This window comes from Poeciliopsis prolifica, unplaced genomic scaffold, assembly GCF_027474105.1.
Source record: "Poeciliopsis prolifica strain line A6 unplaced genomic scaffold, Auburn_PproV2 SCAFFOLD016, whole genome shotgun sequence".
NCBI lineage: Eukaryota > Metazoa > Chordata > Actinopteri > Cyprinodontiformes > Poeciliidae > Poeciliopsis > Poeciliopsis prolifica.
Window position 1 is genome coordinate 4619297 of NW_026562391.1, and position 24145 is coordinate 4643441.

Consider the following 24145-nt stretch of genomic DNA (forward strand, 5'->3'; position numbering starts at 1 on the left):
TTCACACTTCACTCCTGCCATGTTTAGTCTTCTTCCAAATTGTATTAAATTAATCTATTTACTCTAAGTGCTACACATAAATTAAAATGTAGGAAGTTTTTGGGGTTTTTTTGCAAATTCATTACAAATAGAAAACTGTTTAAGTATTGATTGCTATTAATACTTTGTTGTTCCTGCTTTAGCAGCACTTGCATCCTTTCTCTTGTGAAAAACTTTGGATAAAACAGGAAGGGTCACATCACTGGCAGTATTTCAGATATTTAAAACAAAAACCAAATCAATTAACTGATGGAAAACGCTTATATTGTGATATGTTGTCCAACCCTATAATAAGTTATCTCGCCTATCTTCAGGTCGTTTCGCAGTCTTCCCAGTTCTTCATCGGGTTGGATGGGAGACATGTCAGCCATTTTCAGCTCTCTCCATGGATTTAAGTTTGGATTCTGGCTTGGTGACTCCAGAACATTCACAGTGGCTCTGGAGACTTTGAGATACTGGCGTGTGCTTTGGGTTATTGTCCTGAAAAATGAGCGGTCGCTCCAGTCTGAGAGTAATATGCTCCAAAGCAGATTTCCATCCACGATGTCTCTGAACATTTATCTTTCCCTCTATCCTGACCAGCAGAGACAGCTGTCCTTTCCATAAGATTTTCCACAGAAGAAAGCTTGAGCTCTGACAGCAACCATCGGGTTCTTGTGACAGCAAACTGGTCAATTTAGCCACTGAGACTGAGACTTGTTGCAACATTAAAAGCAGCTCATCGGTTAAGAGTAGATTCTGGTCGCACGAATCTCATAGATTTATTGAGGATGAAGTAGATCATCAACATAGCCAAAGCAAACATTCAGAAGAACATGGAAAACTAGGGGAATACTTTTAGTGTCGCCTTTCGTACTTTACCAAGGAACTCTAAACGAGAGAAAAGCATGAGATCAAAATCTTCTGGAAAACAGTCTAACGTACAGAGCTTCTTGAAGGTTTACGCCGCAGGTTCTCCAGTTCTCGATGGGCGACCATCACCTTTCGGCTAGAACAAAAAGGAAAAAACTGGGTTAAGCTCTCCATTTTCAGCTTCGTCATGTGCAAATGAAGATCCACCGTTAGAATTTTAAAGCCGTACATCATGGGTTAGGATGTACGGCAACAGCATGAAGCAAGGTAATGAAAGCGAATAGTTATAAAAACGTCACTCCCTGAGGAGTGAGACCGAGATGAGTTAAGAGGACAAAAAAGACGACAAAAGTAGTGAAATGAAACGTAAAAGTAGATCAAGTAGTTGACAGAAATGGTTTCTACTCACTTCAGAGAGGAGAGTTCTCTGATCAGTCCACACATCAGCTCTGTGGCATCTTCAAGATGACCCAATGGATCGGGTCCTTCCTTCATTTCCTCACTAGATGAGAGCAAAATGTTGGTTGGATCATAAATAGGTGATTAAAGACATGATTTTATAACTTACAGGCTTATTAAGCACTTAAAAATATTCAAATACCAATCTTCACTTCTGTGAAGTCTTATGAAGGAATTTGCTTTCTTCTGAGAAAAAAAACCCCAACACTTTTTCCTTTCACTAAACTTTCTGTGAACATGCTTGGATACAGTGCTCCATAAACATTAAGTTTCTTTAGCAACGACCCACCATGAATGACTGCCTGCTAGCCAACTGTCAAGTCAGGAGTCTTATTTGTACTGACAACATTACAGAGCATTTCTGTATTAAAACTGACTCTGATAGGTTTTATATTTTTATTTGGTGAGAAAGTTAATTTTGGGTTTCCATTTGCTGCAAGCTCTGATGACTAATAACTAAACAGCAAATGTTTGAAGTTTATCTCTCTTTGTGCAATCAATCAATACTTGGGTTCCTCTTTTAAAATTAAACTGCTGGGGGAAAAAAAATACTTTTTGATTATGTTCAAATCAGCCGGGATGCACCTGTATTGTCTTTGATCTTTTTCTTACATGAAAACAATGTTGTTGAGCTGGGAGTCCGACACGTAATTTAAGACTCCAGAGCCGGACGAGTTCTCCGGGTTCCTGGTCGGCTCAGTGTGGACGACAGCGGGACCAGCAGCATCATTTGGATCACACTGTGCAAACACACACAGGGAGCTTTAAATAAATATGAAGTCTAGCGCTTTCTTAACACAAATGATTCAGAGTTGGGTTTTGTCTGTGAATATTAAATCATCTCCTGAGCTAAATGCGTTAATATTTTTGTTCTAAACTCCCAAATCCTCCGCTATCCATTCCTTCTTAATGTGCGTTTAAATGACAGAAAACCCATTAAAATCGGTCAAGACATAATCATTTTCAGGGTCAACATCAGGTCTTCCACTTACGCTGTTACTCGTCTCTTGGGCAGTGGGAGCCAGTGAAGCCTCACAGTTTAACTCTGCAGATTGAGTCGCTGCAAAGGAAGCTCCTTCTTCACCACCATTCCCATCAGTCACCTCTAGTTTGCTTTCATCTGTTGCCCCGATCACACCGCACATCTGTGGATGAGCCGCGTCAGCATCACTTTCCTCCTGCTGCCTTGCAATGAAAGCGTGGAGAGAATTCGTTTGTTCTCTTGGTGACAAATCTTCCTCTGTTTTGGTCTGGATTTCCGGCAATGGAGCGGCGTCCTTGACTCCTGGTGGGTGCGGGTCCTCCAGATGTTTCTCTTCCGCTTCCTGTGCGAGTTGAATTGGTTCTGTGTTGCCATTTAGTTCTGGATCAGTCAGAGATCCGTCTTTAGCCTCGGAATCTCTTTCCTCTGAGCGTCCTGGGGTACATGTGGTACCGGTACCATTCGTATCGGTCACAGAACTGTGGACTTCGGTTTCAGCTCTGCATTGAAGGTAAAGTTTAAGGTAAAAATGAAAGAAGGATATTTAAAGGGCCTTGCAAAGGTGTCTACATTTGTTCTCTTGTTGCATTTTGTTACTTTACAATCACAAAGTTCAGTGTATGTTACTCAGAATAGAAATATACATTATTGTCTCATTTCTTTTATTAATAAACAGTGCGGCATGTCTTTAAATTCAGCTCCTTTTATGTACTGATACTCCTCAATGAAGCATACTGCAATAAAACATCTTTTGAGGCAGGCCTGTCAAAATAACAAATTTTGCTCAACAATAAATTGTCCCAGAAGTTATTGTGATAACAATAATATTGTTGCTTTGGGACCGTTTTCAAAAAATATAATTTCAAGATATATGTAATATAAGCTAATTTCTTCACTGCATAATATCATATTAAAAAGACACTGACTGATAATCATCAGGCTCCCTTTCCTCTCTGTCGTCTGCTGAGACGTGAGGAGATGTGACGGGTAAATGGTTTGGGGGGACATCGTCCTCTGAAGCTGAAGGCACAGCGGTTTCATCACATATGGCTTTTCCTGCGCTCCCTGCTCCGTCCTCCACACTCTCCTGCTGCTGTGCCTGTAGAAAGTGACTCCGTTCCTTCTCTGTCAGACCACACATGCCCATCCTTCGCTTCTTCTTGGCCGGTAAACCCGCCGCCGACTCCCTGACGTCCGCCGTGCCGCAGCTGGGCTTATTGTCGTTGGTGTCTTGACTTCTCTTCAAGTTGGAGCGTTCCTCTCCGATCACTTGCTTCTCCAAAACATCGCAGTTGGGTTGGCGTGGAGATGTGCTACACTCTCCTGAGCCTGTTTTGTTTCCGTTGGTACAATCATTAGTTTGTTCGCAGCAGGTATCCAGCTCAAAACGATGGCTGGGCTCACAGACAGTGGTCTCTTCTTTCCCATTATTTGCGACATCTGTGGCATCTACCTCTTCTGAGTTGTTTTCATCTGCTTTTGAGAGACTGCACCGCTCCTCTCCCTCATGCTGCATATTTGGGTCTGCAGCACTTTCTTGGAGATCAGTCTGCTGCAGCATCTTATTGACGTCTTTAATATCTCCTTCTGCATCCTAATAATTAAAGAAAAAGACTGACTTGCCAGTTTGTTTAAATATAATATCAGTCGAAGCCGCTTTAAGTCCTAAATACCTTTTGAAGGGGAACAACCTGGACCTCCTGTGTCTGGGAGGACTCATCAGTTGGACAGGTCCTTTTCTTTGACCTCAGGGACCGAGTCTGGGGTGGAGCCATGTCCTCTTAAAACATACAAAACCACTGCGAATCAACCAAAGACAGTGGAGCTGAAACAATTAATTGATTATTGAAATAATCGTCAACTAGTATAATAACCGATTAATCGTTAACTGGAGTTTAAAACCATATTTGATGGATAGGGACTGAGAGATACTCTAATACCTCTAAACTTTTTAAAAAATATTTTTATCGTTGCTGTTAAACTTTGTTTTCCCTTTGGTCATTTTTGCCAACTAAAAGAAAGAAAAAGATTCATTTGAAGATATGACAGAATACAACACAACGCAAACAAGATATTTAAATTTCACTTTACTCACCATCCAATAATTTTTTTAGGGCAAACAAAGCAATTTACACCGAAAGAAAATATTCACCAAAATATTTGAGCGTGTAGCAAAACAATGACACCTAGCTAGCTAGCTAGCTGAGTGGAAAATTGTCGTGAACATAACCGGCATCTTAAATGAAGTTATCGGTTGAGCTCGAGCGAAATTTTATCTTTTTTTCTCTGTTAATTATTTTATTGTTAAGGACTTTTTTTTTTTTTTTACTTTTTTTTCACCAACCTGAAACTGCTCACCTGAGCTGCGTGCGCCTTTAACAGGACCACGCGTCACTGCTTTACGTCAACTATGGGCGTGTTTTTGACCAGCCGTAAAGCGCCATACAGGAAGTCATTTACACGGCTTACTGCTCTTGTTTTGACACCTCAAAGTAAGCGCGTACACCTCGGGATGCCCCTCTCTGTTCATCTGGTTGAAGTTGTACGGAAGGAGTTTTAAATCTGAGTGACGGAGCTGAGCAAAGCGACATTGAGTCGAGCTGTGAAGGTAAAAACAGCCTGTCGGAAAATGCAAAAGCTCTGAGGTTTCTTTTAGCTGGAAGCTAACAAGAAGTGGAGACGCTAATACGATATGTGACAGTTTGGATCATTTTCTTTGCCGCGTTTTCTCAAACAAAGGGATTTAATTATTTTAACTATGTTTTTGTTTTTTACACAGGTGTTTACAGCCCATGAGTCGCAGCAGGAACCCTCCTCCCCGGGGTCAAGGGGCAGCCAGAGCCAAACAGGTAATACCTGTCATATCCCATAAGCAAATTTGTGAATTGTGCCTGATGTTAATTCACTGCTAGACAATACAATCATCTCCTGGAGTCAACCAAGTGAAAACTGTCTAGTAGAAAAGTACTGCACCAAACAACACAGAAATGTAGATTTAAAAAAAAATGTAAAAAAAATATGTCAGTAAAATATAAAATGCCAGAACGAACAGCTGTGGATCCTACAGAAAGCTACTTCCACGCCTTGAACCTTTTATGTTGGATAGAAAACGTTTACAAATCTGAATGACAAACTGAACTAAATGCACCATTTGATAATCATTTGGACTGTATGTGTCATTGAATTGAAATAACTTGTTTTGTAAAGTAACTTGAAATGATGCGTTGTGAATTGGTGCAGTATAAATATTCTGAATTGAACTAAACTAAGAATTTAATTGAAATACTCAAAGGCGGACTCTAATAACTAATTGGACAATTTCTGAAATCAGCTGCTTGTCAGGAATTTTAACTTGGAATTTTAACTTGGGATATGAGAGTAAAAGAGGCGTAAAGAACAAATGCATAATTTATTTTTAATTGTAAAAAAAAAACTGCATATTTTATGTTTATCGCTCACATAAAACCCTAATAACATTTCTTGACATTTATGGTTATATTCTGGTAAAATGTGGAAAAGTTAAAGGTGTGGCTACTTATCGAAAGCACAATAAGGTTGTGGTTTACTTATAAAAAAAAGTCTTGCTTTTCTATTAGTGCTAAACATTTGATTGTAGGACCATGGAAAAATATTATAACTCATCAGATATTTTTGGGATGAGTGTGAAAATAGTTCCTGCAGCAATTCAAACAGTTCATGATCCTGACTGAAATCAAATCTATGCTGCGATCAAAGCTTAGGGTGGTCTAATGTGAATTTAAAATGATGTTTTGTTGATGTATAGAATATTAGTTTTACATGAATTCAGTGGCTCTCCTCCTGTCTGCCTCTCAGATGGGGCTTCTTCTCGACCTTACCCCGGATGGAGGGATGGACGATGATGGAAATGACGAGGACCTGGAGGCAGAGCTCCTCAGTTTGGTGGGAGGAGGCGGGAAAGGAGGGAGACCACAAGGGAAGAAAGGGGATGGAAGATGTGAGTGTACTTCTCTTGCATTTTACCGATTCAGAGATAGCAGGAGAAATACGAACAAACCCGAGGGATTACAGAGAACTTTGGAAACCAAGACTCAGTTTATTTCTCTTAAAGAATAAAAATGTAAGAAACTCTTTGTTTAATCAATACGGAGAGAAGAATGTCCAATTCAGAGGGAAAAATCACAAAACATCAGTGAAAATCAAAGAGAAGGACAACGACTGTGACCTCACTTTAAAGTGTTAATCATTGATTCATATTAATTGACTCAACAATAAACCCTTCTTGGTTTGTTTTTGATTATTTCTTTTTAGCTCCTGTTCCAATGGCTGAAATTGAGCGAATGGCGGCTCTATGTATGAAAGATCTGGACGATGACGACATGGGAGACGAAGATTTGGATGATGAAGAGCTGTTGGTAAAACAAACACTTTTCATCAATTTTAGACATTAAAAATAGGGTCTTAAGTCATATTTTTGGGCACTTTTTGAATAACTCGCAGTATCCCACATTTACCTTTTTGTTGCCATGATGACTCAACTACTATATCAGTTACTTTGTGTATTTCTTTTTCGTGCTGTCTTCACAGGCAGAATTAAACGAAGTGTTGGAGGACGACGAGGCGGACACTCCTGCTCCAACGCGCCCCGCCGTCACTTCCACTGCTCCTAAAGTGAGCGTCTCTTCTCCCAGCGCTCCTGGAGGATTGGAGTCTCGCCTGTTGGAGCGCCTTGATATGTATCAGAAGGCTACAGCCAATGCCAAGGCCGCAGGCGAGACTAGTAAAGTTCGAAGATATGACAGAGGGTTGAAGGTAAACTGATAAAACGAAATGGAAAAATGTTATTATGGTTCTCAGTTTATATACAGATCGACTCTGTGTGCTTATGATTGTCCTCTCTAATTGTAGACGTTGCAGTCCATGTTGACGTCTGTGAAAAAAGGGAAGCCAATCAATGAAGAGGAGATTCCTCCTCCGGTTGCCATTGGCGCAAAATCGAACGCTCCAGCCGAGCCTGAACCCGTCAAGGAACGAGAACCGCCCGCGCTGATTCCCTCCCCTCCTTCTAATCAGAAACCACTGAGGGAGCCAGCGCCAGAAACTCTGAACACTAAACCGAGACATCTGACCCCTCCCCAAAAACCAGCTGCTGCCATCACCCCAGAAACGCCTGCGATCTCCCCCCTGACGCCCAGTCAACCTGACGCCCGGCACTCGGGTAACTGGGAACACCTTTCACAAGTCTTACTAAGTATATTTAGTCTAGTTTCTAGTCCAAATGTATTATTATGCTTGAGATAAGACAAACCAATTCAAAAGTACCAGATTAATAGTAACTATTTGATTGGTGAAATAATCGTCAACTCTTTTAGTAATCGATTAACTGTTAACTGGAGCATCCAGGTTAAAAAAAGTTATTTGCTGAAAGAACAACGTATTCAGAGTGGTAATTAAGCCAAAACTGTACAAGAAATATTTACATTTTGCATGTAAGACGAGCTTCACCTGGTTCAAATTCAGTGAAAAATGTATTTTATTAATCAATGAATTGAAAAAATAGTCAACAGATCTATTCACTGTATTGATAAGTCAAGTAGAAAGGACTGAGCTTTTCACATGTTGATGTGTTTTTGCTACAAATGAGAAAGTGTTCAACTGAAGGATTCTGTTGTTGCATCTTGGGCAATAAAATGTTTTTTCCTTTTCATTTAAAAAGAAATTTAATTGTTTATTTGCATTTTAAATGTGCCTGATATTGCATAAAAAACTTAAATCTGTAGAATATCCCATTTTATGATCTGATTAATCATCAAAATAATCAGATCTCCTGATGATCATTAAGTGGGCCCTACATGCAACTTTTTAGCAAGATATAGGAGCTTGTTTCAAGTTGAAAATTTCTTAATATTGATAAATAACTTGTCCCACTGACATGTTTTCTCTTAAAACAAGATATTTTCCTCATGTTTAAGGAATTTTGGACTTCAAACAAGCTCCTGTATCTTGCTGAAAAGTTGTTTTTATTTCATCCCAAGTGTATCAATATACTTGCACTCGAAACTAGACTATAAATACTTGGTAAGATTTTATGTTACTGCTGTGTAGAATCACTTAGTCTCCATTACAGTTCTCTGTTTGACAGGAAACTAACTTGTATTCATAATTTCGCTCCTTGTAGAGGTGAAACGGGCCGTGCTGTCCAGACAGAGGGAGTATAAGATGGCTGCCATTCAGGCCAAGCAGAGCGGTGACATCAACCTGGCCAAGCAGCACTACCTCACTGCCAAGGTAACACGGCCGCTCTGGCAGATCTGTTTGCTTCAAAGTTACAGAGAGTCAACGACGTGTTCTGCCCTCCATCGTTGCAGAAGCTCGACTCGCTAGTGGAGGCTGTGGACCGAGGGGAACCAATGGAGCTGAGCTCACTACCTCCCCCTCCAGGTGAGTCTGCAGCGCTGCAGTTAAAATGAGAGAGACTTGACAAATATCTCAGTTGAGGTTCAGGCAACAGGAGCAGATATCTTTTCTGTTGTGGATTCAGGATTGAAGACGGGAGCCAGTGCAGGACACTTTATCTTTTACGGTTATTATGAACACGGAAGAATTATATTAATGGCTTCATTTAGACAGAGCTATTGGTTATAAATGTTGATTTTTATCACCATGTTTAAATGCTGCAGTCAAGCTTTATGATTTCTTTGTCTTTGAGAGTCAGTACTGTCTGATTTACTGAAGATATTTAGCATTATGTGATGAGTTGCAGGTATGATTGAACTGAACTTAAGTAAATAAAATGAAACGGCCTACCTGCCTACATTGCTCCTGATTTACATTATAATCAGTGCTTATTAAATAAATAATAAATTAACTGATTTAGCTCATATTTACTCAGAATATTGTGGTCAGAATAATATGCCACCTTAAAGTTTTTGTTACTAAGGAACCAGTGCTTACTTTTGCACTGTTCTGATTATCTGCAGGAGATGCAGTGGTGCAGCAGAGTGCGCCTGTTCCTCCTCAGACTTCTACCAAACCTGCTGCTGCTCCTGCTGCTGCTCCTGCTCCTGCACCCACCCAGATAGCCACCAACAGTAAGATCCTCCTTTTAAATACTTTGTGTTCACTATTTTCTTACAAAAAAAAACACAATCGTTTAATAAATGTACCTAAAATTTCACAGTGAGATTTGAGTGTATTTAAAAAGTTTTTGTTTGTTTATTAAAGTTGATCAGAGGATGAAGGATTTTGTTCTATTTTTTCTCAGTAGATAAGATTTGAAAAAATCTATTTTCTCTTAGCCAGAAAAACATTAATGGCAACTGAACAAGAATCTAATCAGTTCTGATCAATTGCAGAATTTAGCCACCAGGTGGCAAGATGAGAAAAAAAATACTCTAGACAAAACACAAAACCTTTCATAAAGGGAACGGGGTTGATGATAATATTTTTAACAAACATGCCTTAAAAATAAGGTATGCCATGCCTGGGTTCTGTGTTAAATGTTTGAGTGGTAGCTCAAATGTTGTCTCTGAGCTGTGAAAACAACATAATCATGTAAAATTTAGCATCCATGAGTATTTGTGTGTCTCTTTGCAGACCTTCCTGCTCCCGGCAGCGTGGCAGAGGCCCTGAAGCAGAGGATGGACATTTACAAGCAGGCAGCAGAGGGAGCCAAGAGCAAAGGAGACGATCGCAAAGCTCGCATGCACCAGCGGATTATCAAGGTAGCCTCGATGCCACCTTGGCATATGATCAATCTATTGGATCAAATAAAACTTACACAGTCTGTGTGACTGACCTTTTTTTCTTTTGTTTTGTTGGCTTGGTATCTTGGTGGTGTACATTTGACTGGAAAGATTATAGTGTCATTGTAGGACACTATAAATTGATGAACCAGAAAAATGGAGGGAAAAGTGTGAAAAATTCCTAGAAATCTTCAAGGTTTTGTTGATTTTTTCTCTTAATTCTCTAAATTAAAGGAGGTGAAAATAGAGCTGCACACATTAATCACATTTTAAAAGCTCACTTGCTTTAAACATGCCACAAAGTTAGCTATTTTATCAATATAACCTTTTTGATACATTGGGGCAAATTTACAAAGCTAACTGTGAGTCTCCCCTCTGAACTCACAGTTAGCTCTGAAGAAATAAACAGGTGTCTGTTTATTTCTGAAATTACATGCAGAGGAAGATCTGCTCTTGGGTCGCATCAACTGGACAAATGGTCCTCTTTGTGTTAACACAGTTTGCCTGGTTTTAGATGAAACATCACATACTTCAGGTGATCTTAGAGTGATTCCTGCCTGAAACCGACAGATGCTGTAAAGCTTTGAGGATCGCGTTGTCAAGTCTCGACTTGTAGCTCACTGCAGGAATACATTTGTCTGCATCTGCTGTGTTTGTGACTAAAACAACTTCAGCAGTGATCCTGACCTGAACCAAGGTGCAGATCTATCTCGTATCAGCAGAAAGTGATTTACCCGGCTGGATCTGTGTCTGCTTTGTGACTCTATTGCAGATGTGAGGATGTTTGCATGGATTTTGTGCAAGTTATTTTTGAATGTGTTCTTGGAAATAGTCTCCACCTACTCAGTGGGTTTCCATGACTTCTACCGAGGTTTGGCTGTATTGATGAGTTTGATTCTTTTTTTCTTTTTTTTTTACTCGCCGTTTTTTGCAATTTTGAGTTATTTGTTTGCGTCAGCCACTTTGGTTTTGATTGCCTCCCTTTTTCTTTCAATAGCGAGCCTCCCAGAGTTTTGTTTTAAGTCAAAACCATCCATGATTCTTTTCTCCCTTTTTTCCTGTCTAACAGCAATACCAGGACGCCATCAAAGCTCACAGCGCAGGCCGACCTGTCAACCTGAACGATCTCCCGGTGCCTCCTGGTAACTTCCTGGATATTTTGTGTCAGGTTTTGACTCCATTTGTTAAGCTTTGACTTGTTGAACTTATTGGAGTGTGCGTGTGTTTTCTCCAGGATGTCCTCCTCTCCAGGGCTCAGAGGGGAGTCAGCAGAACCTGATAGGTGTCCTGGAAACGGCTCTGAAAATAGCAAATCAGGATGCCGACGCAGATGACGATGATGAGGATGGACAGAAAGAGGCTGCCAAGGTGGGGATGAAAAAGATGGAGAGCTGCACAAAACGGCCCAAATGTCCCAGTGTAGCCAGGAAATCTGTCTGTGGATTAAAGAAAGAAAAGCTTCATTTGGTGCCATTTCAACTCCTGCAGCTTCAAAGAAAGATTTTTTTTTTATCAGTATTGTTTCTGCTCTGCACCTCCTACCCACTGCAGGATTGTTTGGCTGTTTTAAGAGCTATTATGACAAAGCAGTAACTACAGAACCAAGCGTTTCATGTTAATGTACAATATGTTAGATTTGTCTCTATTCCAAGCTATAGTTTAACCCATCAGCCAGACGTCTGTTAGTGAAGGTATTTGGTTTGTCTGATGATTTTCCGTTCTTATAGCCTGCAGTGCGTCCACCTGTGCAGAAAGCAAAGTCTCCGGCTCCCCCAGGCCCTGCAGGATCCTCAACTCCAAAACTGGGACCGAAAGGTTGGTTCAAAACTCTGCATGTTCGACCTGCAGTGCCTTAATGTGAGAAACATTATCTTAGTAGTCATTTATTCAATCAGTCGGATTTTAAAGGTGACATATTCTATAGATTTTTCATTTGACTACTTAAAGCTGTTTTATACAATATTCGAAATGCATGTAAATATGCAAATAAGCAAACAAAACACATTTTTTTAAATAAGGAAATGAACATTTTATTGTTAAAAATGAAGGAACATAGCATTACTGTAAAGAATTTGAAGCATATTGACAAAGTTTATTTTGGGTAAATCTTAAATGGAACGTTTGAGATGATGGTGCAAAGACAAAAGTTTAAAAAAAATATGGACAACCTTCAGCTCCCTCTTTATGAGACTCATAGAAAAACAGTATCTTTAGCCAGAGGTATCTTTAAATTTGTTGTGATACAGACTGCTACAGAAGATCTTTCCTGCTCACAGCCTCTTTATTAAAAGAGCTAAAACAATTTTTCATTTCCCTTTGGGCTCAATAAACTGTTTTTGACTTTGAAAATTAAGTTTGAATTAAAAAATGTACAGATTTGGGATAATTACTGCTCTGAATGTGTTTTTTTTTCCCCACCAAATAGCTTATTTTTAGTCTGTATACTCCATGTGATAATTAATTAATAGCTAAATTAATTGACGACTTTATTTCTGTAATAGATTCATCACGATTCATTGCTACAGCCCTAATAACTTTTATTTTATGCGAGTTGCCACAAAAAGCAGTGCATCATGAATCGGAAACAGAATGGTTTAATTGAAACCAAACTTATTTTGAACAGCTGGATTTACACTGAGTTTAAATTACTCTCTGTTAAACACAGTGTAATCTATCGCAAGCAGCTGCTTGCAATAGATTTTCTTTAGGGGTGACACAGTAAGGGGCATGAATGTTACTTCCTGGTTGCTCAAGCACAGGAAATGCCAATAACGTGACAAAACGAGGAAAGGTTCCTGGGGTGTGAATACTTTAGCGGCGTGCTGCTCATGTCTGAAATGTGTCATAAACCTAAAAGCCACATTTATGTTTTCACTACGTTTTCAGCCCAGCAACAGGTGGACTTCCTCTTGCTAAGACGACAGGCCTTTTTGCGCGCAGCGCTTCGCTCCAAACAGATGAAGGTGAGCTACTGGTTGTTTATTCTTTTCCCCACCTGTTTGGTGTTTCTCTGCTGTTTGTGGACGTTTTGTTGCCTGTTTTTGACAGTCTGCTGTGCGGCAACGGGTGTATTCACATAAGTTGGTCGTTTTCAGGATATGACGGGAGCAGCACAGCACCTCAGACACGCCAAAGGACTGGAACCCATGGTTACGGCTGCAAAGTCTGGCCTTCCTGTTGACATCACAAAGGTTATATTGGCTTTGGCTCATAATTCTTACAGCTGCACTCAATGCAAAATTGTAACAAGATGGCGGAAAGCGAGACCTTTTTAGACTTAGGTTTTCTGTATCTGTCGTCATCAGTCATACATTATTATTCCACCTTTCATCCCAAGTGATTTTCTTTTTTCTTTAATTCATATCCGACTGTTTTATTCAGCTATGCTTCATATAACCTATTGATTTGTCTGACTCAGCCCCTCCATGGATTTCCCCAGAATATTGTGTTTTTGTTTGTCTCATTATCAACGGGACGTCACACAGATGTCAAACCGGATCCTCACTTCAAACCAACAGAAAAAAAAAAACTATATGTGAATAGAGTTCAAAGATACCGTGACGTGTTGCAAATAAAAAAGTTGTAGCTTGGATAGTGCAGTGGCTTGTGTGTTAAACTACTTGATTGCCAGTATTTTGGTATCTCTGCAGAGGGGTATCTCTGATATATGTTGTTTTTTTTACTGATGTGAGAGGCCTTTCAGACAAGAGGCAGACAAACCAAATTTTCCAAATTGAAAGGTTTAGACACGACACAAAGTATTTGTCTTTCAATAACCCATTTTGTTTGGTTTGCATAGGAAATATGTTGATAGACATCCAGAAATTTTGTTCAAAAGCAGACTTGATTGCCGCCATTCATTAAACTAGGCTTAATACTGGAACTTGTGACTTATATCTTGTTCTTGGTGCTGAGAATAAACAAACATGTTCTACTTCAAGACACTAAAAAGAAGTAAAACCTTTTTAAATGTCTGCAGCCCTCAAGTATTTTCAACAGTTTTGGCCCATGTGGTAAGAACATGTACACTACAGATTTAGTGCTGTTTAGTTTGAGTCGTGTTCGTTACTCTACTGTTTTTGGAGATTGATGTTTCTTTTTTAAAAAGACTTTCATCACATTTCCTCCCTGCTTTGGATCAGATTCCAAGCGCTCCGGTGAGTGAGGAGGATTATTCGCTGGGCCGTTCCCGGGCCTCTCCTCGCTCCAGTGAAAAATACCAAACACTCATGGATCTCCTGCGAAAGCAACACGAGGTTAAAACCTTTTCATTTAAAAGTCTGTGGTATAAACATTCCTTCACATCACTTTCTAAAATATGTGCACCAGGCTCTTAATGCTATTGGGTTGTAAATCTTTTCATAAGTCTGTAAGATATTTTCCATTTTCTCCACGTTTTCCCCACATGTTTTCTTACCCACAATCTTCTTCTTCTTGTGTCAGAAATGTCTGGGCTTCTCTCAGCAATTCACACTCATGGGCAACGTAGGCGAGGCTTTGAAGTAAGGAACATTTTCACTTCTCCTTTTTCCCTCATATTTACACTCTGGAAAGCATCATGCGTTGATCTTCAAACACTCTTGTTGGGGTGTAACAATTAGCACGGTCTGTCACGCTGCGCTTCGACAGCTGTCTCTGCTGACTTCAGATGTCTTAGTATTTGTGCAAAAGCCTCCTTTCTGTCTCCCCTCAGGTCTGAGAAGCTGGTTGAGGAGACTATGAAGTACATAGAGCTGCTGAAGAACGCCCACACCAAGGGCCACCCGGTCCCCAAGTGCCTCACCCAGGAGAGAACCTTCAACTCTGCAAAGTAAATCAGTTTAATCCCAAGCAGATTTTACTCTCTTTTTTATATTTAAGGAGTGATCACTGGGATCCTTGAGGTTGCATCCATCTTGGGATTAGTTTCCCAAAGAGACTATTCATAGTTTGTATAACAAATATGTTGTAATTTTCTATACAGTGAGATGGACATAGATTTAAGTTAAATTAGATAAATATGCCGGAAACAGATGAAAATATGCCATTTAATTTGGTTTGATGTAATTTATTTGTCTTCCAATGAAGCATGGTTTTAATTTAGTGAAATATGTTTTGGTCCTGGAAATGGACTGCTTTGGGAGATGAGTCAGAGTGACTCATTGTGACTCAGTGCATCTCTGTTCCAGCATGATATCAAGCTAAAAGCTGCGTGACTCATAAAACAGGCAAAATTATTTGGCTTTTATCCTGATTGGTTGTTTTTCCATCACACAGGATCAACTCCGACCTATCTCCCAGTGACCTGGTACTGTACATCATCCGAGGCATCAACCTGCCCGCTCCATCAGGTACGGAGGACGTATGCGCCTTCGAGGTCAGCGCTTCGTGACCTGGTAAATCTGAGGCCATTCACACCGAACTCTTGACTCCACAGGCGTCTCTCCTAATGATCTGGACGCCAGCGTAAAATTCGAATTTCCCTTCCCCAGCTCGGTGAGGCGCCGTCTTTTTCTCGCCCGGTTGTGTTTCGTCGGTGTTGGCTGCGCGCGTCTGTGCTGAACGGTGCGTTTTGTGTGTAGGAGGACGCCCAGAGGGACAAAACCGGCACGGTGAAGAACAGCAGCAGTCCAGAGTTCAAAGAGCAGTTCAGACTCAACATTAACCGAACCCACAGAGGATTCAAACGGGTTGTTCAGTCCAAAGGCATCAAGTTTGAAGTCGTCCACAAGGGGTAAAACTACTCACAGCGTCATCGAAATGTCAGGAAAAAAATACACTACTCAATGAAATACATGCAACTGAATAAAAAAAGCACTGACTTTAATAAAACTGACTAGAAACAAGCTAAAACAAAGAGACCCCAGGATGCAAAACGGCTGATGCGACTCAGATAAATATTCAAAATAAGAACAAATATTGATTAGCGGATTGTTTCAGCTTCTGAAGCCACATCTAATCTCTGCTTTAATTCAGACCTCATCTGCACTAAGAGCATCATCTGGTTGGATTAGAGGTGGGCCAATATGGACTTAAAGTTTTGTGGTACTGTTGTGATAACAATAAAAGTGACACTATGAGCCCTTTATGACTTCATTTTTAGGTAGCCGTATGGTTGTGACTGCATGACAAAGCGATTATAGCCCAACAAATCCTGCTCTTGAAGAACATTCGCACATTTATAATGCGCTTCTTTATAACTAAGTCACATAAAAAGCTGCAATTTCTATCACTAAACTGCTCACAGAAATGGCATCCGTGGATAAGAAACCCTCCCTTTTAGGATGAACAACACAATCAAGGCTTGGCTAAGGCATGCAAAGACTTGCTGTCAATGCAGTAATTAAATGTAAAAAACAGAGGAAACCGATTCAACATTTAGTAGGAGATGATTTAGAAGCTCTTAAAAGTTCTGCTTCAGCCTCAACGGGAGGTTTCCAGAAAGGTCGGAAGCTGCATTCCTATTCTTCACCGATCAATGCATGTTGTGTCTTTTGCCATTTACTCTCTAGAGGGCTGTTCAAGACGGATAGAGCAGTAGGCACTGCGCAGCTGAAACTAGAGGCTCTAGAGAACCACTGTGAAATCAGAGAGATCATAGAAGTAAGCATTAATGATCAAACGCACGGTTCACACAAGCATTTGCATCGATTCTCTCTGAGAGCTGGTGTGTCTGGACAGGTGATGGATGGCCGTAAAGCTACTGGGGGGAAGCTGGAGGTGAGGGTGAAGATCAGAGAGCCTCTCTCAGGAGTGGAGCTGCGGCCGACGACGGAGAAGTGGTTCGTTCTGGAGCCGGTGTCGCCGCTTTCTCCTCCGGGGAGGCAAAAGGAGCGAGTGAGTAGCTCACAGTTTGCCCGACCGGATCATTTAAGAATCAATAAAACGCAAAGGCTTTTGCTTCACGCGCCAACATTTTTTAATGTGGCGCTAGAACGAATATCTTGGAGAAGAGACAAAGTGCCATGATGTCAGAGAGAAGATGTATGGGAATTAGATCACTAATAGCTTATCAAACCAGGGCAGCTGGTGAATATCTGCAACAATCCCTCCTGCAGAAATCGTCAACCTGAGTCTAGCAAAGTTTACACTAACGTTCAGCGTCCAGAATATGAGAAATGGTTGTTTTTTTTTTATACTTTTCCTCAAACTGACTTTGTTTGCATGTGCTGGACTGTATCGACCACGGTTCACTATTACTGATCACCTCTAAACGGAAATAACTTACAAGTATCCGAGGATAATCCATGTTGATGAGCCGGGTTTGCTTTTCCTCTGTCCCTGTAAGGCTCCATCTCCTCCGTCTAAACCCAAACACGAGTCGAGCGGCAGAAGCGGTCGCCCCGACGGCTCTCCTCCGCAGTACAAACTCCACAGCTTCAGCCTCCTCAACTACGACAAGGAGCGGCTGGAGAGGAAGGTTTGTGTAATCCGAGCCTGTGCGCACGACATCTGTTTAGCCGAGGTCTCGCCCGCTCATCACTGAAGTCTTTCAGATTGCAGATTACCGGAAAAACCATCGCGATCCCCCGCCTGACCTCATTCATCAACACAAAGAGGTCACGCACAGGCTGCGCTGGCAGAAAGCTCAGCTGGAGCGAGCCTCTCCGGCTCTGCTGACAGGTAGTGCAGGTTCAGATTCATTGCTCAAAGGTTTATCCGCACACTCATCTCCATGCGCATCAGACTCATCTTACGGCTTTAGGTGTTAAATAATTTCATTCTGTGTGCGTAGCGTCTTTCCGAAGCTTGTGCTCGGTCACTTTCACGCTCATTCCAGGATTTCTAATTCGGGACGTGAGCGAAGGTTGCAGTCGCCCCACGCCAGGTCTCAGATCAGCAGAAACGATCGAGCTGCGTCCGAATTATTACTCCCGACTACTGCATGTCGGGCGCAGTTAAAGATTTCAACTGATATCTGGGTCATTTTTAATAGTTTTCTTGATTTTTATAATTTTTTTTAGCTGCATGAATATGAAAGTCGTTAATGCAGTAGCCTCGGTATCATAGCATAGGTATGTCACATGGAATCTAAAATGAAGGCCTTAAAATGTCTTCAATTCATTTTTAAAAAGTAAGTTTAGCATTAATATGAGGTATGTTAATGTGTCTTAAATGTTGTCTTAATTTTCCATATTTTATGTTTTTATTTTTTAGCATGATTTTTCTGTCAGGCAAACATTTGAGTCGCACGCAGACAATTTCCATTTGATTCTGTGACTCCAGACAATTAAAGCTATTGCTAACTGACTGCTAACATACCTAGCCTGGGTGTATTAGCTGCATAGCTTTTTTTGCAAGTGATAATTTTTGGCTGGACAAAGTTTGTACGTTCCTGTAGAGATATAGGTCTTAAAAAAAGGTTGACTAGTATGGAGCGTTCATACCAGAATTAAAAAGTCTTACGTTTGAGTTGATGAAACCTGGAGAAACCATGGTAAAAATCCTCAAAATTTGCTTCAGTGTGACAAATCTGTAAATGTTTAAGGGCTCAAATGCATTTGAGAGACACTGCATTATTTATTTATTTCAAACATCTAGTTTTGCCATCACATCCATGTCTTGATGAGTGCGTTTGCATGTTGTGACTGTAATGTTTAATCATGCCGATATTTTTAATTACGCTCCCCGTGTTTTCACAATATGTGCAGAGTATGAACACGTGCTGCTGCGCTTCGTCCAAGGACTTTCTGAGTCTGTGAAAAAATACTCCAGCCAAGGCAACAGGGTGAGTGTGGGCGGGTCGGGGCACTCAGATTGTTTTCTTTTTTCCCCTGGAAAACAATTTCATTCTCCATTTTTTTTATTTTTGTTCCCCATAGGAAGCCGCAAAGGATGCCCTGGGAAGGATGAAGATGGTAGAGATTGAGGTACCAGTTGAATAAAACTTGTTCCTCTTTGTTGCACTGTGAGTCAAATATATGTAGTTACGCTTTGTTTCTCGTCGTTCAGCTGGAATCCCTAAAACGAAAACGCACCGGGTGAAAGAACAGTGAGGTGGAGACTTGGCTGCAGTACTGTTATCTCTCTCATTCACGCTCCTGCACACCGACGCTGCAGAACGCACCTTAAGCGTGACGATGTCGTGTCCAAGACCACTGCATGACCCAACCTCTCCTTCCTCTGTCTGTCTGTATGACCTGTTCACCATGTGGGCTGTAACTACCAAGGGAGGCGGATGTTAAAGGAATCATTTAGAGGCATGATGGGGGAGAAGGACGTGCTGAATCACTTGCACTTATTCAAAGAAACACTACAGAAATTTGCAATCATTTTTTTAACGATGTGGGAGAAAATCTATGTAGGGATTTTATGTTTGATGTATCATACCAGCTTTTTTGGTGTTCTCAAATGAACAAATATACATAAATATATGTATACTGGTATATATATTTGTGTGTGTGTGTGTATGACCTGAGGTGCATTGAACCAGTGGATTGGGGTGGAATTAACCCTTTCTTGCAGCATTTTCCCTGTGTAATGAGCTTAATCTAATCTGTCTGCACCAGTGTTCCCAGATTACAGTAATCTGTCCTGTTTGGAGGGTTTCCATACGGGGAGGAAAGAAAACTTAAAGGGGAATAAAAAGAAAACGGGGCTTCTGGGTGCCTGTGCTTACATCCCATAATGAGGGATTAGTTTGTGAGTCACCAAGGAGGTGACTAGAAGACGTTGAGTCGGTGTTAGAGGGAGGCAGGAAGAGGAGTTTGGGTTCCTCCTCCATCGGCTGAAGTGTTTTCAGGTCTTTTCCTCGTGTGGTTCCAGTCTGAAGCCCAAAATTATTTATACCGCCCAGAAATTTTAATCCAAAAATTTCAATCCAAAATGATTTTCCTTCAACCAAGAAGATTTAAAATACAACAAAACAGTGCAAAAGGGGAGTATCGATTTCGACTATAATATTTTTTGTATTTAATTTACATTTTATTAAACATGTCATGTCAAAAATAATTTTTTCCTCTTTAAAAAAAATCCTTATGGGCTTTGCAGCAGTCAAACTTCTCACACAGTAATTTCCATCAATTGTTATTGGGATTATTACTGTGGTGAGTTTTGAATCCTCCACACCATCACCCTCATTTTTTTATTTTTTTTTTAATCTACTTCCTTTTCTGTGTCTGTACTCTGGCTGCGGCGCTGCAGAATGTGAAGAAGCATGTCGGTAAAATTAAAAGCTTGTTTAAATCTACGTCTGCCAGCCCAGCCTTGCACATTATGCTCATCTTCAGCGTGGATGTCATTCAGTTTGACATTTTACTGATTTATTTTAGTCTTTCCTTTCTATTCTGGTTTTTAAAAACCAGAAGTTGGAATTTGTTGTGATTTTATTTATTATTTTTTTATTTTTTTATTTAGAAATGGTCAGATGGTCTCAAATATGAAAATACAAACTTCCCAGTTTCATTGTGGAAAACCTATATTTAATTTTTTTTATTTTGTGGTTTCCTGCTCAGACCAGCTTTAGGTAGCCGCTAATGTTCTGTAGGACTGACGTTTAGACCGTGCTAGATCCCGCTTCGTCCGGTCCAAAGTCAGTTTTGATTTGTTTGGGATCTTGGTCCTGTTGGTTGGACACCTGGCTGATGATTTGGGCCAGTTTAAAGGTGTGGGTTTTGAAGCAGTGGCCAGTAGTGTGGGAAGTGACTCTGGTCTCTCTTATGATGGGGATGAGTCTTGGTGGTTCTTGGGTTCTTCCTCTACCTCCTAAAATGTCGGTTTGGGTCAGATGGTTAAAATTTAGATAGTCGTATTCCAGCAAGACAGTAATGCCAAAGTCACATTGAAACTGTGTTTGAACTGCTGACATAAATCTTCCTGGGCGACATTTCCAAAGCCCCGGTATCGAAGCATTGAATGTAGGTGGACTTTGCTCAAAAGCTCCTCTAGGCATTTCCTCCAAGAAGGGCAGTCACTTGTCAAGCCAACATTGTTGATGGCTACAGGAAGTACTAAAACTCTGCTTGCTTTAAGCGTTAACGCTGCATGTTGTCATACTTCAGCCCTGGTAGACACATGTCCCCAAAAAGGCGCAGAATCAAAACCCTCAAATGAAAGCTCCCTCATTAACTGCTGGAACTGCTTTCGGAGGCTTATCCCAGCTTGAATGTGTTCACGCTGTCAAACAACAATTCATTCTTCCAGCTGTCTATTAGGAAACCACGAGCAGCTGCTGCATCTTTTGCCGCTGGTTTCTGTGGTGGCGTTTTGCGGAAGCCAGACCGCGTCCAGCTGAGACCGCGTCCAGCTGAGACCGCTGGCAGCAGCACAGCCAACGCTGAGAGGTCTGACCCCGGGGAGGCTTTGTGTCGGTGCGATGAGGTAATTGCTCAAATAATCCCTGTTAAAAGTCGGCGCTCGGAAATCTCCCTAAACTTGGATAAACGTTTTCAGTTGCATAGCTTGAGATGGCCATTAAATGACAAAGGCGGTCTGTTCACAAAGCTGCTGATTTCCATTCACTCCAGGGTGGCGCAGCTAACTTTAAAGACATTTAAACGCTTGTTTCGAGCAAAAAGCGACGGCGTTGATGCTTCGCTCTGACGCATGCATGCAGCAGTGCAGTTTAAATGTTGATTAATCTGAAAAGCTCTACATTGGGAGAGATTTAGATGCTGTGACTTTGACTAGTATTAATGCAGGCTCAATGGATCGGCTGTGTTCAAAGGTCTTCCTTAAAGTTTTTTGCATCGCAGAAATAGAAGAGCGAGCCAGAGGTCAGGTCACAGGTTGGTTTTCTTTCACATTGTCAGATTAGAAGCGCGTCTGCTCTCATAATACTCATGTGACACGTGTTGATTTAGGTTGTTTTTTCTTTCTTTTTTCTTTTTTTAATTAAAGTGTTTTTGCCAGTGTAGAATAATTTTGAGCACAAGTTGGAATTTTTTGTGGATTTTCTCTAAATCATAAGGGTCATACGTTGAACAGACGGGAACAAATATGTTCATATGCCCTCGTAAATTATTTTTGGCGACCTGCAAAGAAGCGGTACGCCAATACAACTCGTAGAAAAGCATACTGTCACCATGATTCTGCCACCACCGTGCTTGACTGTTTCCAAAGTGTTTCAGAAGGATTCCTGGACAGAAATAGTTGTTTTGAGGTTGTGTGAGAGTTTCACCACGTTGAAGGAACTCTTCAGGTGCATCTCTAAAAGCCAAAACCTTCGTGCTTATTTATATTGAGCATTATTTTGACCGTGACTGTGCATTTGTAGGGTTACTGATAGACTCGATGCTTCACATTTAGCAAGAGTCTCCATACTTTGGGTGACTGCACTCAAATCTCACATCCGTTTGCTCGGATGTGGGATTTATTTTAGTAGCGTCCGTGTTAGATGGTGGAGTTGATGCTCTGTTTTTGTTGTCTTAAAAGTCGTCGTGTCCTAATGAAAAGGAAAAACGCACAAAGCAATGTCTTCTCCAAAATTCAAAACCAAGATGCATCAACCATGATGAACTGTAGCTAAAACGCTGTTTTCTAAATTTGCTTGAGTTCAATCAGAGCTCATGTAGCGCTTTGGGAAAGTTTGTTTTGGGTTTTTTTTTCTGGGCTAAAACTGCTTTTGATGCCTCATTATGGCTTCGTTGCAGCGTCATGTAGCGTCATGTCAATGCCGCTATGATAGTAAAATTAATACAAATAAATATGTGATGCATTTTGAGATGTCAGTAGATCCTTCAGAAGGTTAAAAACAGAAAACGATAAGAATAAAGCAATTTAAAACATGGCCTCTGATCCTGAAACCGGGAACATTTCACCGTTTTATATAAAGCCCATATTATCCCGAACAATCACTGCATTCCTCATGTGACCTCATGTGACCTCATGTGACCTCCTGGCCTCCGTAGCTATCCTGTTTTCATGGCAACAAGCTCATCAGCATTCATGGTGATGGGACAGCAAAAAGAAAGACAGCGGTGAAAATGTGTCCTGCTGATGATTCGCGCTCCTCTCCTGGTTTTATACCATGCTAAACACACACACTCACACACACACACACACACACACACATTCTCACACTAATTGTTTGGTCCTTAAAAGCTTGTTTCTCATTTTGTTTTGTTTTTTCCTTTTGTTAAACGAACTGTATGAAACTCATTCCTCTGTTCGTAAAACCACGATTGTCGTTTTTTCTTTTAAGTCATGAAAGGGCAGTCAGTATAAATCTTTTTTTTTTTTTCACTAACTAAGTTGCTCTATTTATATATTCCAGGTTTTGGTTATCAGTGCAGCTCAAAAGTAGGAATGTTCCTGATTCTTCAGGCTTTATGATTTAATGTATGACTTTGGTTTTAAAACAAATAAAACGGTGAAATAAAAAAATTCTCTTGTCCTGATTTTTAATTTCTTTTAGCTAAAGGGAAATCTAATTTTATTGATCAGTACATTCGGTTTTTGGTTTTGTATTTTTTTTTTTACATGCTTTCACACGGATGGCTCTGTGGAAAACATTGATCGATGTTCCACTCTTGTTTACGTTTTTCTCCACCAGTTCAGGATACGGTTTAAAATTTTCGTCCATTTTTTCAGGGCTCATTTACTTGCATGGGCTCTTGCACCATCAGTCAGATTAGCTTCTGAACGTTTCCAGCTTCCTTTGTAAACTGGAGCTGCTGCACAGATTGCTGGTTATTTTAACTCCCATCTTTAAAACTCTTTTTCGTCATTACTTGATTATTTTTCAGCCACTGTCCATATTTGCTGCCGATTTTGCAGTCGCTGATTGTATTTTATCCCTTGTGCATCACTAAATTTGTTTAAAACTTGGACATTGTCGGGACCAAAAAAACATACCATATGCTGGTTTGTTTCTCTGATATTCCTTATTATTGGAAGTAATATTCTTCTTATGATCTCGCACAGAAGCAGTGGGCCAAAACAATAAGATCTGAACCAATAATAGACTCGTTTTATCAGACCCACTGTGGTGTGGGGGAGGGAGGAAGGGGGCTGCTGCTGGTTCTTTGAGTGAGTGTGAAATTTCCCCAGACAAAAGGTGGTGGGGGATGGGGGCGTGTGTGATGGTGCAGCCGGGAGAAGAGCAGCTTGATATAAAAAAAAAACAACAACAACAACAACAATTGGACAACCAGCGGGAATCTGGTGGGCG

At 40.7% G+C, this 24145-nt stretch overlaps 2 protein-coding genes across 2 annotated transcripts; one reads left to right on the forward strand and one right to left on the reverse strand.

The window, feature by feature from the left end:
* Window positions 1-490: 490 nt before the first annotated feature.
* si:ch211-286b5.2 (uncharacterized) lies at window positions 491-4714 on the reverse strand. The gene is made up of 7 exons (XM_055040901.1): window positions 4691-4714; window positions 4006-4112; window positions 3259-3926; window positions 2343-2832; window positions 1963-2090; window positions 1301-1393; window positions 491-1027 (listed from the first exon to the last, which is right to left on the reverse strand). Exons 2-7 carry the CDS (start codon window positions 4105-4107, stop codon window positions 955-957), a joined length of 1554 nt encoding a protein of 517 aa, XP_054896876.1. The 5' UTR covers window positions 4108-4112; window positions 4691-4714; the 3' UTR covers window positions 491-954.
* Window positions 4715-4752: 38 nt separating this feature from the next.
* Window positions 4753-23352, forward strand: cc2d1a (coiled-coil and C2 domain containing 1A). The gene is made up of 28 exons (XM_055040900.1): window positions 4753-4940; window positions 5112-5181; window positions 6167-6308; window positions 6623-6726; window positions 6899-7123; window positions 7220-7529; window positions 8490-8599; window positions 8680-8752; window positions 9292-9402; window positions 9908-10035; window positions 11126-11198; window positions 11291-11424; window positions 11784-11871; window positions 12943-13019; window positions 13152-13247; window positions 14199-14312; window positions 14500-14558; window positions 14750-14866; window positions 15313-15386; window positions 15473-15531; window positions 15618-15769; window positions 16548-16638; window positions 16717-16872; window positions 17324-17455; window positions 17532-17658; window positions 18687-18763; window positions 18858-18905; window positions 18988-23352. Exons 2-28 carry the CDS (start codon window positions 5125-5127, stop codon window positions 19018-19020), a joined length of 2967 nt encoding a protein of 988 aa, XP_054896875.1. The 5' UTR covers window positions 4753-4940; window positions 5112-5124; the 3' UTR covers window positions 19021-23352.
* Window positions 23353-24145: the final 793 nt, after the last annotated feature.